Genomic DNA, 15,468 nt, shown 5'->3' with positions numbered 1-15,468 from the left:
CTCCATCCCCATCCCCATCCCACCCCATCCCCATCCCAATCTCCATCCCCATCCCCATCCCACCCCATCCCCATCCCCATCCCATCCCCATCCCATCCCCATCCCCATCCCACCCCATCCCCATCCCGACAGCCGAGCTGCTCTGGGCTCTGTGTGTGCAGGGTCCCCTCAGCCCCATTCCTGCAATACCGAGCTGCACCATGGAAGTCCATCAGGAAGTTCCCTTTATTCCAATATTCATTCATACTCACCGTGCACACAGACTTTGCTATGGATTCAGCCCTGCTCCTGAGAAAAACTCTAATCCACTAAGAGCTCCGTGAGCTTCGAATGGCTTTCTTGCAAAAATATTTCCTCTGAAATGGATATAGGCGCTGAAATTATCAACAATTAAACATTTACATATCAAACAGAAAAGTGGCCATGGCTTAAAATCTATGTAATTTTTAATTCAGAGATTACCAGCATTATTAAACCAATTGTAACACATCCAGCAGGTTGCAATGTATATGGCTCTTTTAGAAAGTTGTTCCAGTAAAAATTATTAATTAATATTCATAGTGGAAATTACACAATTACAGTCATTGCAGAACAGCCCCGAACAATCACAGCCAGTGGTTATTCAGTTTGTGGATTCCCAAATTGCTGTTCTCTAAAATTATGTATGTAGTGAAGTTAAAGTAGATGTGGAAAAGGTTAATTAAAGTGACCAAGGCAGTGGAGCATCAAACTTACTTGAGCAATATGAAAAGATAGGAACTCATCTTGGAGGCTTAGTTCAATCAAAGCTGAGATACAATCAATCACAAAAGCAAAAGAGAGAAGAAATGGTGATAAGTGATGGTGATATGAGAGAATAATAAAGGCTGATCAAACTCTGACATCCTCAATCCAATGCCAGCTTCAACTGCAGAACTATGATCACTCAAACAGCAGGAATGGTCTTCCTGACAAATCCCTTCCTGTGACTGGCAGAGATGAAATGCTGGGCTCAAACTCCAATCACCAAGAAGGTGATTTTCTGCCCTTGTGTTCCTTGTGTGTGCTGTAAGACAGAAGTTGCTGCAGCTGCACCACTGTTCTTACAGTGCTCTGATCAGGACAAAACTACAAAGCAAGTAATGGTTTTTGTGGTTCCTTGTTTTTTATTGTTAAGACACAATTTGTCATATTGCTCATTTTCCATTGTCCTGTGCAAAAGTCCTGTCCGCACTATTGCATTTACAGTCACTAAACAAGCAGCACAAAAGATTTAAAAATAGCATAACACATGCCAGCTGGCCACCAAACAGGTTTGTTTTTAAAGGATATGCAAATCAGTGTCACTCTGATGATTATGAACAATTCTAAAACAAGTAGATATTAATGTCATAAGAAATAAATGCTGTGCCTCTTTTTCAGTAGAAAAATAGTTTCTTTCCTTCATTTCTCTTTTGACAGGCTCCACATTGGGCTTGACCCATAGTTCATCCAACAGCCAAATGTTCAGCCAGTTTGGCTTCCATCAGAAGAGGCTCTTTTGTACACTTACTAATGATTTGACATGGTAAAAAAAACATGAGTTAGACTAAAACCTAGAAAGAATGGCCTAAACAATGGACTTCAATTGGTTTTATTTGCCTTCTATTTTCAGAGCCTGTGTGGCAACTTTTGATTCTAATTCCTCAAGAAACATGAAGTCCAAAAACTTCTGTTATGTTTATGCAAAGGAAAACAGATTATTATAATTTTCAATCAAAAGTTGAAGTCTTGAGAAAATACCAGATGTTGCAAAATAAATGACAAAACTAGAAGTATTGGAATAGAAACAACATAAGAAACAGGCTGAGTCTCAAGCTTGACAAAGAATCCTGGGCAGAATTTTCACAGCTAATAGAAGTAATCAGACAGGTTTCAATCCATTACTTCACACTGAGAAAACAAGCTGTGAAACTTCAGTTGACATCCAGATGTCCTCTAGATGATGCAGCTTTGATTCAAATTCAGTATGATACTAAGAGACAGGGAAATAGAAATATTTCATGTCAGCTGTGAAGGCCAACACTTTGGGATGATCCTCTCATTTGTTAGATGAAAATGAAATAGGTTCCAGCTCTCCTTGATTGAATGTGTTTCAGTGTTTTCCAGAAGTTCCCCAATAATCTAAGGCACAGTGTGTTTACCTCCCTTGTCAGAAATTCAGCCTTAGTGTCACACTGGATGATTCTTCCCACATTATCTCTGGGTTGTCACTTCTCAGTGGCAGTGGTAGGATGGTGAAATTCCTTTCCCTCCTCTTCCACAGGAACCATTACATCATTCCCTGGAAAAGACTCTGTTTCCTGCTCTGGGTAGTGCATTTCCAGCTCCTCTTCCAAGCTTTCCTGGGCATCAAGGTTACTTTCACATCCCCTGGCAGCACAGTTCTTACCATTGGGCACTTCTGAGACAGAGCCCACGATAACAGTGTCTGCCTTCATGATGTACAGGTTTTCTGAGGAAGGAAAAAAGTAATGCTGAGCATGGAGAGCAGTCCCTGCTGCCCAGAGATGGCTCAATGAAACATTTTCATTAGTACTCTGGGCATTTCAGATCTAGTAGATTGAGCTTCCATGGGATTAAACCACTGAGCTAGAGTGGGACTACAGGAGAAAGACAAAGTGGAAAAGGCAGAAGATATTCACAAGAATCTGTTAGAAGCAGCAACTAATTGGGATCTAGCTATATAGAATAATCCAAGGTTTATGCTCCTGCTGTTTCAAGAAGCAACACCATGGAAAAGAAACCTTTGGGTAAAGATCAGCACTGTACAGAAGTTCTGGGATCTTAGAACCTGCAAAGAAATTAGTTTCTTTCTAGATGAGAATAAACTACAAAATGTTCTGAATCTTGGGTCCAACTTGTCCTGTAAATTAAGGCCTTTTCAATGGCTTGCACCACTGCACCTAATTCAGAAGGATGCTGCCCATCAGACACTGTAGGTTAATTGCTTGGAGATATTTGGATATGGCAAATCAAATCACATTCATCCCAATCCATCACTCACAATAAAAACAGAAAGGGTGTTTAGTAAGAAAAGGTCAGGTTTTGCAATATGAAAACAACACCTTCAAATAACCTCAGAACTGCCAGAATGTCTCATGCAGATGGGGTCTCAGGGAACAGCTCCACCCCTGTGAATGAGCTCCTTGCCTGACTTTATCTCCCACCCTGTGCCATGGTCAAAGACTTTACAGGAACACAAGGGAGTCATTTCAAGCCATTATTATGAAACCAGAGAAAAAATTATATCTAAATACAATTCTCATTCAGTATTACAGCACCATCTTCCAGCTCACATATTCAAATTTCTTCTGTAAAATTTACATTTTCTAGAATGAAAAGGGGGAAGAAGGGAATTTTCTGTCAAATTCATAGTGACTAAAACATCAAAAAAAAAAAAAAAAAAAAAAAAAAAAGAAAGCACTATATTCAAATGAATAGATATTTTTGTGTCAAAGATCTGGAGATTTAGGACAATCTTTGTTAGGAGTTGACTAGTAATCTTCAAATGACATTATGTAGCATGTTTGAAAATTAGAAAAAAGAAGATGGCAAAAGGGAAAAAAAAAAGCAAGACTCACCAATTCTGTTATTTGTGTGATCTCTGACTCGAGGATCCCCAGGGCAGTCTGGGGCATTCCCACTGCTTGGTGCCACATCAGTCACACTCCAATGAGGACTCTGTGCTTTTTCTGTGCTGGACACCAAGTTATTGTTGGTTTCCAAAGGAAGGGCTCTGTCAATTAAATCCTCCTCCTCTAGCCCAGTGTCAGTGGTCAGTATGATCTTCTGCCAATGCAAACAGGATAGCAGAAGTGGGGTGGGTCTGAAAACACTTTGGACATTGCAGAGGGTCCACAGGATCCCCCAGTGGCAGTCAGGATAACAGAATGTTGTGTATGTAACTCCCTGGCACCACTGGCAGTGAAATGTTCCAAAGTACCTGCAGGCATGGGAACTTCAAACTAGGCTCCTGCATCACCTAAGACCCTATTTCAAAATAGTGTTTCTAAGCTGAATTCACAGATTTCTGATGACATTTCCAGGAATGTCATTTCCACTGAAGAAAATGTGTTTTAGCTATCCCTTAGACTTTGCAAATACTCATCATGCTCCTATGGAAGAACAGAACAAGCCAGGGGCCAAACTGACTTCAAAATGTAATTACCTCAGGCAGAAGAAACAAGCTCAGACTACTTAACACATGAAGAATTACTTACAAGCAGCTTTTTAAAAAAAGAACCAAACTCTGAGAGAGGCTAAAGGTCCTGCATCACAGTTTTCTGGTTGTTCTGATATTCTTCTCTTTTCACAAGGTTGGGAAAGAAAAGAAATTTTGAAATGTGGACTTTATAACCCTTGCTCATGTTGGACTCTCTATAGAGGCAAAAATTGAAGCTCCTCACAATTCAGGAATTAACAATTACACACTGAAATTATGACATGAAAGTATCACATCCTAATACATCTCACCCCACCTAAATCATCACTTATTGTAGAGGAAAGTCCAAACTAAACAGCTGGCACTTTTTGGACCAGACATTTGAAAAGAACATTGTTTACTTTGGCATGGAAAGTGATCTGTTTTGGAATATTGTTCACACTTACTGCACATTTGTTCACAAGATCTGAATCTGCAATGGAAAGTAAAAACATTATCAGAAGAAACCTCATATAACCACAAGAATATTAATATATGTCCTGAAAGATCACCTAGAATATACTTCCTAAACCCCTGCACTGCCCACCCCACATGCATGATGGTTTTCTTAAAACTCAGGGCACACTGAAATGACACTTGTGAGGTGAACCAGCCACAGGTTGCTGCCAAGACTGTGAGATCCTGCTGCCCCCAAAGCCCTTTGCATCACTCCACACACCACACCTGGTATTCATCTTATGAAAAAATTAATTAATGGAACTCTCTAGATAAGCACAAGGCAAGCTTATTAAAAAGAAAAAAAAAAAAAAAAAAGTAAAAAACTGTTAATAACTTTCTACTGGATTAACAAGTTAGGTCAGTTCATCATATGGTCAGATGATTATTAAGGGGGTGGAATTTTATGCACAGTTCTATTAATGATCCCAGGGAACACTGAGCAAAGAAGAGAGGTGAGAAGGAGGAAGTGTACAAAATTCTGTACCACCATGAAGGTGGATGGGCTCAGACCTACTGTCAAATTTCAGCCTGATGTGCAACCACCTTTATTTTCAGAGCATCAGATCTGTAATGCTGCACAGCCATAGTTTCCATTGTGCAAGGCAAGTGAGGGAGAATTTTGAGAAAATAAAGTTGCACACAAGAGGTTTTTAATTGTATTCCTGAATGAGTGAATATGGAAAGCTCTGCTGTGTGGTGATTAGAATCTGGTAAAATAGAGAACAGATCCGGGAGTGGAATTGCTGAGGGGGGATCAGCTAAATGGGGAAAGTGTTTGCACTTTATGGGATCTGGGCAGGTTTTTTCCGAACACACCTCCCATATTTGAGAGTCCCGAAATCAGTCGGGTGCTCCCAGCTCTGACAAGTGCCCAACCCTTCAGTGGGAGCCAAGTGCCACCTGCTGGCACCGGGGCACTCACTGTCCCCTCCCTCGGGAGGAGCAGGGCTGGCCATGAGAAACCTCCACTTTCAAATTAAAACTCTACACAATAAAATCCCCCCTTAAGCTGTCCATTGACTCTCCAGCCATAAGGGTGGCACTGCTGGCCCCTCATCACTCACCTGGGGACCTGGGCACGTACTTGTGTGCGATCACCGAGTGCAGATGTGCTGCTAAAAGAAACCTCCCGTTTAGTCAAACTCCCCACGGAGCCTGAAGGCTCCAACAGCCTCACCACACCCACAGATGCACAACCAACCTGCAACATGCACCTCCACGAAAGAGGGAATGTGGTTTTGCAGGCACACCCCACATGTAACCCTGGGCAAAGCTCTGGGGAGTCAGTGTCAGTAAAAATCACTCTTCCTCTCATGCCCAAAGCCCAGTCCTGTCCCCAGAACCAAGAACTATTCCCACAACACCTCAGGTATCATTTAATATCAGTGTCTGTATAGAAGAAACAGCTAGTTACCCTTTCCCACCTGTGTGTCACCCACCCCATAAATCCCCAGCTGCTTCCATCTTCCATGTTCTCCAACATCCTGCATGAGCTTGCCTTAAACCCTTATCTGGCCTATGGAGAACATTCTCTTCCCCAATGACCTCCACAAATATTCCATGTTTGAGTTTCCCACTTGCTGTTTGGCAGATCAAACAGCACATCAAGTGTTACAGCTTGAAAAACTCACGTTTTCTTCTGAGGATGAGGATCTGCTTCTTGCAAACCTTCCATTTCCAAAATACCAGCGTGCCCCCAAGAAGCACAGCCACAGAGAGAAGCACTGCCCAGAGCACTACACCTACAGCACAGACAGGGAGAAAAGGCACAGGGGAAACCCTGAGCAGATCCATGTGTTTGAACACAGGCCCACAGACATCATTTCACAGGTCAGAGGGGATTTGCAGGAAATCCCCACATAAAAATTGTGTTTACCAAAGATATTCCAAATAAAAGGTGCTGGAGAGAGTTAATGCTGTGTCTGTGTTAACTCCTGTTGCCATCTCACCCTTGGCTGAGGTAGAAGAGCCAGCCTCACCTTTCACCTCAGGAGCTGAACTGGGATTTTCAGTTGTTGTGACACTTGGAAGGTCCCCACTAGCAGAGGTCACCAGGTTCTCCTTAGACATGCTCAGGTCATTATTTGTTTTATTGGGGAATCTCATGGACAAAGTGCTTGGGGTGAGGTAAGTGGGCAACTGGTCCAGGCAAACTTCATCATGTGTGGCATTTCCTTTCCTTAGCAGTACTTTGTTCAACTTGGCACAGCTGGGAATGAAAAAGAACAGGTGTCATTGCCCTGGGGCAAGAGTTTTCCATGTGACAAACACCCCCTTGGTTGTTTTTGTACAACTGCAATTATTGCTTTTGGTGTAAAAGTCATTATTGTTCTCATCCCTGTGGCATTAATTCTTGGCCTGGAAGCAAAGCTGCTACTCACACAGGTGTGCAATTCCACTGTACTTAGTAAACTAAAAGTGAGGCAAGCAGGATTCCTTCCTTCCCTTGCTCCTGCAGCCCAGAGCTGTGCAGCAGGTGCAAAGAAAGGCTTCTTACCTCTCCACATGAGCCCAAAGTGATTCCCTTGCTTCTAAGATAAATGTGACAATACTCTACTTCATCCTTTATTAATTTCAATTAATGAGTCAGTCCCATGGAAGAAGCAGAGACTTACTTGGTGTGGGGTTTGCAGATGTCTGTGCTGGAGTTTTGATCAGAGAAGGTCCCAGGAGGGCACTCTTCACAAGTGACATCATTTGTCGAGGTGCCTGAATAAAAATAATGACTGAGGGCTGACCAAATAAAATGCATCAGGTCCAGGCCTGTGGCCAGGACCAGGATAGGTAAAGGTGGCAGGCAGGAGTTGGTACCCCTGGTTTTGACTCCAGAGCCAGGGCTGCAGGCAGAGTGGGGCTGGCAGCGGCTGCAGCTGTCCTGCACAGGGAGCTGGCAGAAGAGCCCCGCGCGGCACTCGCACACGCGGCCGGAGCGCAGGGAGCAGGGCTGCTTCTCCACCAGGTCCACATCTGCAACACACAGGCACACGCTAGGGAGAGACAGAGCTCACCCTGCCAGGGAAATGCAGAGGGGGCAAAGCTGAGAAACACCAGTTCTAAGGTTCAGGAAGCAGAGAAAGGTGCTGCTCCTCTTCATGATCACAGACTGGTTTGGGTTGAAGATGAGCTTAACACTGATCCCATTATCCCATCCCATCCCATTATCCCATCCCATTATCCCATCCCATTATCCCATCCCATCCCATCCCATCCCATTATCCCATCCCATTATCATCCCATCCCATCCCATCCCATCCCATCCCATCCCATCCCATCCCATCCCATCACATCCCATCCCATCCCATCATACCATTATCCCATCCCATCATCCCATCCCATCCCATTATCCCATTATCCCATTATCCCATCCCATTATCCCATCCCATCCCATTATCCCATCCCTGCCATGGCAGGGACCCTTCCACCATCCCAGGCTGCTCCCAGCCCCATCCAGCTTGGCATTGAACACTTCCAGGGATCCAGGGAAAGCCACAGCCTCCCCACCCTCACAGGGGAAATATTTCTTCCTGTTATCTAATCTGAACCTGCCACCTTTCACTTTAAAGCCATGTGATGGTAATTTAAGCCATGAATAATTAGAGAAGCCTGTAGATAACAGCTTGTAATATAAGACAGAAAGCAGAAACCAGGCTGGGATAGCATTGGAGGGGAGAATTTTTAGGTAGTCCCAGGTCACACAGGAGGGAACATGGATTATGTGCAAGGTAACATTCTGCTGTCTAACTCAGTAACCAAGGATGGATAACTTTGCTGTGGAAATTCTAAATAAATAAAATAGACAGAGAGAGAGAGAATGCAACTGTGAGGATGTGTGGGGAAAAGCAAACCTTTGGAGCATGACACACAGGCATCACATTGTGGCTTTTGGGATCTATTGCTCAAATATTGATCAGGTCCACATGTCATGCAGTCTTCAGCTGGATCCTGAGGACATGCTTTCTTTTTAACATAGTCTGGAGAAAAAGAAAAAAAAAAAAAAAAAAAGAAAAAAAAAAAGAAAAAAATCCAAATATACAAGATATCTCTCCAAAATGGGCAGAAAACCATCCTGAAATATTCTTGTCTGCTTGTTTGCCTGTTAGACACATCCCCACAGTCTTCTCTTCGTCATTTGGTTTCTCTAGGATATTTTCCTAGAGAAAATTATTTTCATGTAATTTATTATATGAAAAACATATTTAAATCTGTTGTATTTATTATATATTATTTTCACATAATGCCTTTACTATTCCAGTGTTAAGGTGCAGGGCCAGGACATAATCCCAGCTGGAATAGACTGCAGTGGAATGGGCAGATGGAATCCTGATAGACCTGGGTGCAAATGCTGGCAGTCAAACACTACAGCCCCCTGCACCACCAGAACACAAATACAGGTCTGAAACTTCCTTTGAGAAAAATGAAAGGAAAAGACTCCTGCAAGAAGATACAGATGGTGGTGAAGTAGCACAAAACACCCACCCACTGAGGGGGTTTTGGCCAATGGGGCAGTTCACAGAACTCTTGTCTCCCCGAGGTGTTTCTGGTGCTGACCCCATGTCCCTCTGAGTCTCACCCAGCTTCCAGCACAGCTTAAAGTGTCCCCTGGCAAGGGCCTGGTCCCTCCCTCATGTGAGACACTTCCTAAACTGCTGTGACTATGAGAATAACATCAGATTTTCCATACCTTCATCTCTTTTTTTTTTTTTTTATATCTCTGAGAAGAAACTCCTTTAGCCTAATTTCACTGTGCTAATTCACACCCAGGGGCAAGTTTGAAATGAATTCTCTGACCTGGCTACTCCAGTGTCAAGTGAAGTGATAAAATTCCATATAAATTCTACCACATTATCTGATTTGCATGCAGACTACACAGGAGAGTGGAGAAGAGATTCACATCTGGAGCCACCTGAGACAGTGATTTATGAATCTGCCCTTTTCCTCAGGGACAAAACACAACTCTGCAGGCACACAGGGTTCCCCCTGCCTGTGAGAAGGGCTCCGTGGTAAATCTGAATTATAAACATACCTGAGGGACACTGGTAACAGCAGTTTTGTGAAGTTTCATCATAGAGCCAATTCTCTGATGCATTACAGGAATGAGGTGCAGTCAATGATGTCTAGAAATTGAAAGAGACAAAAGACACAATTAGAAAACAACTAATTCTGTATTAGAGCAAGTCCCAATGCCTGTCTCAAGTTGCAAATGGTAAGGAAAAGCTCACAGTTTTTTAAAAATTCAAGTATCCCCAAAGCAACTAAATTACTGTCTGCATTTCCTTTAGAAACATTGTGGCAATTAGCAAATTTTAATTAAAAAAAAAAAAAAAAAAGGTATAAAAATTACTGTCCTTAAATTATTTCGTGTTAATTGGAGCTAAGGATTTTTTTTAGGGAAAGGAACAATATCTCTAACATCTGTAACAGATTTCCAGTTCTGTGTGCAATGGAGTAAGAGGTGATACCATATCCAGCATCATCTAAATCTATGTAGATCTGGTGGAATCCACAGAGGTCATTCCTATTTGCAGCATACAAGTTTTCTGTTTTCTGTTACTTATGCAGTCATACGGTTTGAATTTAGCAACCTAAATGTCTATTAGAAACCAATAAATTATTTTACTTATCATTTAGGGACAAATCCTACAAGAGCATTTTGCCTTGGAAAAAATGCTGCAAACACTCCCACAATGAACCCTTATTCAAATAACTGATCCCACTTCTGTTGTGAGTGAAGGTTTTCAGAAATAAGTTTTCAATACTAATAACCAATATTTATTTAGTTAAAAAAAAAAACATAAAATAGTTTTGATCTTAGCTTACAAAATGAGACCGAGCTACAACTTGTAATAAGAAGAACATCAGATTTAGTAATAAGATTTAGTTTTTGTATGTCTGGGCCACTACATGCTCTGGGAAATTACAGTGCTACAAGTGTTCTGATGAGAAAATCTGATTTTTGAATTTGGTATTGCCCTAAGAATCCCCTAAAAATGTTTTTATCTGAATTTCATTTTCAGTATTTACTAGAAGGTATGAACAGTGATTTTTTAAACTTTTATTTTTTTGTAAAGATTTGATAAGCAGATTCCCCAGAGTTTTTCCCACACAATACTAGTAGAGCAGTTCAATATCTCAGAAACTCTACATCTCACTTTCTGCCAAAGAATTTCCCACTGGTCTTTGAAATAACACTTGCTGTCACCAGCTGCCTTTGTGCACTGTGCAGAATCTCACTACTCCTTTCACAGCCTGTGTAATATACACAAAACACAAAAATTATTTCACTTCCATCAGAAAACAGGAACTTTCACTCAAGGAGGAAATTAAGAGAAGAAAAAGAAATAGAAACTTTTCAAAACCATCGAATTTCATCGAGCTCCAGTAACAGAACTGAGAGCTCAGACCCAGCTCTGTTCTACAGCCTTGGGCTCCCCTACCAGCACGTAGCAGCTGTTTGCCTGCTCAGCCTGATCAAACCACCTTTGCAAAGGTGCACTCAGGGTTTTCCTGCTCTGGGGAGGAAGCCCCAGGCTGGAGGAAGTGGTACCTGCTCACATCTGTGCAGGTGCCCTGGCCAGGCAGCCCCAGCATAGATGGAACAACAGGAAATGACCAGCCACACACAAAAGGTCAGTGGTGACTCAGTGAATTAACTGTTTCTATAAAGCAAATTTAAGGAGCAATAGCATCTTGGCTGTAGCTAAGCCAGTGTGGATTAGTTTCTCTGCAAGAGCTGTGGGAAGTCACCACAAATAAATTTTTCCTTCCTGGCTCTCCTGGGCAAACAACTCTGGCTGCAAATGAAGCTGAATTTCAAACAAGAGTAAAAACTCTTGAATTTCTGAATTACTTACGCAGCACATAATCTTACAGATTATTTAATTGGCTGTTTGGGGGTTTAAATAAAAGAATAGTGTCTGTGTAAAAATGTGAGAGAACAGCTTTTTAAAAAGTTACATCACCAAGAATATGAAATCAGGAGTTTAGTATTGGATTCTGCTCCTGGTTGCAGCAGTGCACACTCTGATTATGAATTTGACCTGAGGGTAGTGCAGGGATAAATCACTGCATGGCCTGCAAACTAAACAAATCATGCAGATGCACACATGAGAGAGCACTCAGCCTCATTTCCCCTTTCCACAGGAGGGCAGCTCTGCACTACAGCCACCCACACCACACAGGTCACCCCTGGCTCCTCTACAGATGCTGCTGCCAAGTGTCCAGCCACAAGCAGAGCTCTGTAGCCACCTGTACTGTTACTGAGCCAAACCCAAGGTGCTCTGCTGTGAAAGGAATTCATTTTAACAAATCACAGCAGGATGTCTATGACTGAGAAACCACCTTCTGAAACCACCTTCTCTAATCCATAAGCAAAATGCCTGTTAGTCACCATCTGCTCAGCAGAGGGGTTCCATGAGTATAAAAATTAGCACAGATCCTTTCAGTGATAAATAACGTTCATGACAATGCCCAGCATCAGTCACCATGCCCTCATTCTTGTCCTTTTTGCCCCTCCAAATGCTAAAGCTGCTTGGATCCTACTGTGACCTGTAACAGCAGCACAATGATGCAAATCCTGCTCTTAGCTCAGCAGGAAGGTCCCCAGCATTTTCCAAGGGGTCAGTGAAGAAGTTCCAGTTTATGGCAATAACATCTGCTGTGGTCATTAGAACTGAAACTTCTGTTTGTTAATGTGCATTACAAAAAACCCTTTAAGATTCAAGGAAGATCACACACATACTGGAGTAAGGCATGTGCCTGTGGTGAACAGCAGGGCTTTATCCTTCTCTCTTTCTCTTAAAATAAAGGTTTGGGGCTTAGCAGGAGCTGGAATACACCTTGTGAAAGGAAAGATGGCAATTCCTGTCATGCTTGCACTGCTCTGTGACAGCATGCACAGGGATGCACTGCTTCAGAGCTTTCAGTGACCCAACAAGTCAACTTTTTTTTTTTCTTTTGTGCATTGCAGATCAAGGACCAATTCAATAAAACAAACATATAAATCCGAAGTATTTGGGTTTTTCAACACTTGCTTGAGAGAACTTGTTTTAGAAAATAGGGTTTTATAACTTTTCTCACTTTCTTTTTATAACTTTTCTCACTTTCCTTACTTCTACAAAAATGTTTGCTATTCCAATTTAAATAATGGCAGTTGTAAAGATGGTGCTGAATTCAGTGGGCTACTCTGCAATTCAGTCAGGACAAGGTTTGACTCATTTATTTATGGCTTTTTGAACTCATAGAGAAAAAGTGATTGTGAGGCAGAGTAAGAAATCAACTTGCTACAAATGAGTTGCAAGTCAGGAAGAAAGCATAGTACTGTAAAAAAAAAAAATTACCAGCAGGGGATATTCTAGAACTGACTAATACTGCAGCAAAACAGTTAACTGTCTGTCAAGCTTCTATCCAAATTGTGACAGTACAGAAAAAGCTGATAATCTACAGCTTCAAATGGCCAAGCTTCATTTGCTTGATAGTAAAGACACTATGAACAAGTGATAGCTCTCTGAATATAAAAAGAAACAAAACCCAAACTGACTGTGGACTGAGGTAAGATGGAACAAGGTTTAAAAATATGATGAGTAAGCAGTGACTTGCTCACACTAGACAGGATCACTTGTACTCCATTAGCAAGAGCAAGTATTGCTGTGAGAGAGGCAATGCAGGACACTGCAAAGCCAGTTGTTTATCCCAGCAATGTCTATGTATTTATTCCAGGTAACTGTAATTTTACAGTAAGCTTGGATATTGAAAATGAATATCAGAAAACCAAATTTTCTCTCTGCCCCACTCATTTTGGGAACAAACCACCAGAAGTGATGTCAAAGAGAAAAAGTATCATCTTTTTGCTTCTATTTGCTTTCCTCATAAAGCAGTCTGCATTCAGCACACTGGATGAGTTTATCTGAATGGCCTCCCAAACATTCCTGTGGTGAGCAAGGATTGCAGACTCCAATCCCATAGAACACAGAATCCCCCTGGATTTCAGGAAGGACACAATGGCAGGACAGATAACCTGGGGAAAGTAAAGCCAACTTGCAATGTGGGAGGGGAATTTACAAGTAAAGACAGAAGAGCAAACTCCTACTCTTACCAAAAGCACCAGGAGGATCTTTGTCAATGTCTACAAAGAGGGTACAGAATTTGGTTATTTTCAAAGATTTAACTGGAGTCAGTGTCTTGCTTGTTTTTGCACTGTAAGGGAATATGGCTCATTTCCCATCCAACTCTCCATGCAAATACTCACCTACTTGACTTTACCTGTGCAGTCCCTCTGTGCCTGACCTTTTTATTTTTTTAATGTGTATTTTTAAGTATCAGTCAGGGAAATCACCTGGATTTATGCCAGGTGCTGAGGGCTCATTGCCATGTGATCCACAGGAGGAGGGGTAAGTGGTAGTGTGGGGTGGAAGCAAACCCAGAAGAGCTGAGATGATCAGAACAGGGAGCTGGAGTGCATCTACAGCCTGAGCTGAATGCTGCCAGTGGGCTGTGTCTATTTAAAGTGATTTTTGATTCAGAAATAGCAGTAGATTCATGAAGAAGCCAATGTCAGTAGGGTGGGAGGGTGTAAAGAAAGAGGTCTTTCGATTTGCCCCTCCTGACTTGCCTCAGCAGAGTGGGCAGAAGCTCTGAGCCAAGCTGTGCAAGGAACGTGCCTGTCACTGAGCACACAGCAAAAATACATCCCTACCCCACCAAACCTTTCCTCCCCCCCAGATGTGATGAGCCTGGAGCTGCAGCAGCTCTAGCAGTGCCAACAAGATGCAGATCATGGGTCATATCCCACACTCCTGCCTGTAAAGAGACCACAGAGGGAAAACTCTCCTGGCTGCTCTGCTCTGTGCCTTCATCTCCTTCATCTCTGCTCACCACCTTTCCCCTGTGGTGCACAAACCCTGCTGCTGTGGGCACTGCCCCAACACCCAGCCCAGGGCAGGATGGCTCTGCAGCCACAGGTGCCCCCAGACCTCAGCAGGCTCCTGAGGAGCTGCAGGACCCTGAGTCCCCCTGCCTTACCTGTGGGCTTGTCTGGGCGTCCTGGAGGAGCAGCAGAAGGCACAGTCCCAGAGGCAGGCTGCAGGCAGCCATCTGAGGGGGTGTTAAACGTCCCTGGCTCCCAGCATTGCAGGTGAGACAGATGGGCTGCTCCTTCTGGAGGATGAGACCCTCCCAGGGTCCCACCAGGTCATGCTCCTTGCCTGGTCATTCAGTCCAGAGACATTCCAGCTGTCCAAGACAAGCAGGAGACAGGGTTTGAGACTCAACTGAGCTGAGAAAACAATTTAGAAGGAAGGGGGAGGGGGGCTGCCCCAAAAGAGAAAATTAAAAATAGAACAAACCAAAACTGCCTCAGTGTGAGTTTCTGCAGTGGTGAGAACCAAGGTTGTCACCTAAGGCTCAGGCTGGCTGTGCACAGGCTCCTGACTCATCTGGCTGCCCTCAGAGAGCACTTCACCACCACAGGGCCTTGGCCAGGCACTGCTCCAAGCCCTGCCCCATCCAGCTGTCACTTTTTTCAGAGCTGCAACCAAGCCTCAAGGAAGTTCCCAGTAAGAAACACTAATTCTTTCACTACAGTCATTTTACTCCTGCTCGGATGAGTGGGTGAAGAATCACAATCAACCACGGTGACTCCTCTAAGATTCAGGCTGTGCACATTGCCACATAAAACACCAACATACTGCAGCCCTTCCCCCTGAGAAACCTTCCCTTCCCTCCAATCCCAAGAGAAACTAATTCCTGACAATCATCCTTAGGGCTGCTACTCATCATTTCACTCAACTTTC

At 43.0% G+C, this 15,468-nt stretch overlaps 1 protein-coding gene across 1 annotated transcript; it reads right to left on the bottom strand.

Annotated features, from left to right (window-relative positions):
* Positions 1 to 431: 431 nt before the first annotated feature.
* On the bottom strand, positions 432 to 15,113 carry TNFRSF8 (TNF receptor superfamily member 8). The gene is made up of 12 exons (XM_056508087.1): positions 15,022 to 15,113; positions 14,699 to 14,908; positions 9,705 to 9,795; positions 8,527 to 8,652; positions 7,493 to 7,648; positions 7,297 to 7,390; positions 6,661 to 6,890; positions 6,313 to 6,423; positions 5,746 to 5,793; positions 4,630 to 4,655; positions 3,603 to 3,810; positions 432 to 2,473 (listed from the first exon to the last, which is right to left on the bottom strand). Exons 2-12 carry the CDS (start codon positions 14,768 to 14,770, stop codon positions 2,229 to 2,231), a joined length of 1,407 nt encoding a protein of 468 aa, XP_056364062.1. The 5' UTR covers positions 14,771 to 14,908; positions 15,022 to 15,113; the 3' UTR covers positions 432 to 2,228.
* Positions 15,114 to 15,468: the final 355 nt, after the last annotated feature.

This window comes from Oenanthe melanoleuca, chromosome 21 (assembly GCF_029582105.1).
Source record: "Oenanthe melanoleuca isolate GR-GAL-2019-014 chromosome 21, OMel1.0, whole genome shotgun sequence".
Lineage (NCBI taxonomy): Eukaryota > Metazoa > Chordata > Aves > Passeriformes > Muscicapidae > Oenanthe > Oenanthe melanoleuca.
The sequence above is the reverse complement of the archived record's forward strand: the minus strand, read 5'-3'. Positions and strand labels throughout refer to the sequence as shown.

What these genes read in the sequence shown, in the direction of transcription:
- TNFRSF8 (XM_056508087.1), bottom strand. Translation starts at nt 14,770, where the DNA reads ATGGCTGCCTGCAGCCTGCCTCTGGGACTGTGCCTTCTGCTGCTCCTC. An exon ending in CTCTGGAGTCAAAACCAGGG is followed by an intron (nt 7,391 to 7,492) that starts GTACCAACTCCT and finishes ATTTTTATTCAG; the next exon opens with GCACCTCGACAAATGATGTC. An exon ending in ATCTTGTGAACAAATGTGCA is followed by an intron (nt 3,811 to 4,629) that starts GTAAGTGTGAAC and finishes TTGCATTGGCAG; the next exon opens with AAGATCATACTGACCACTGA.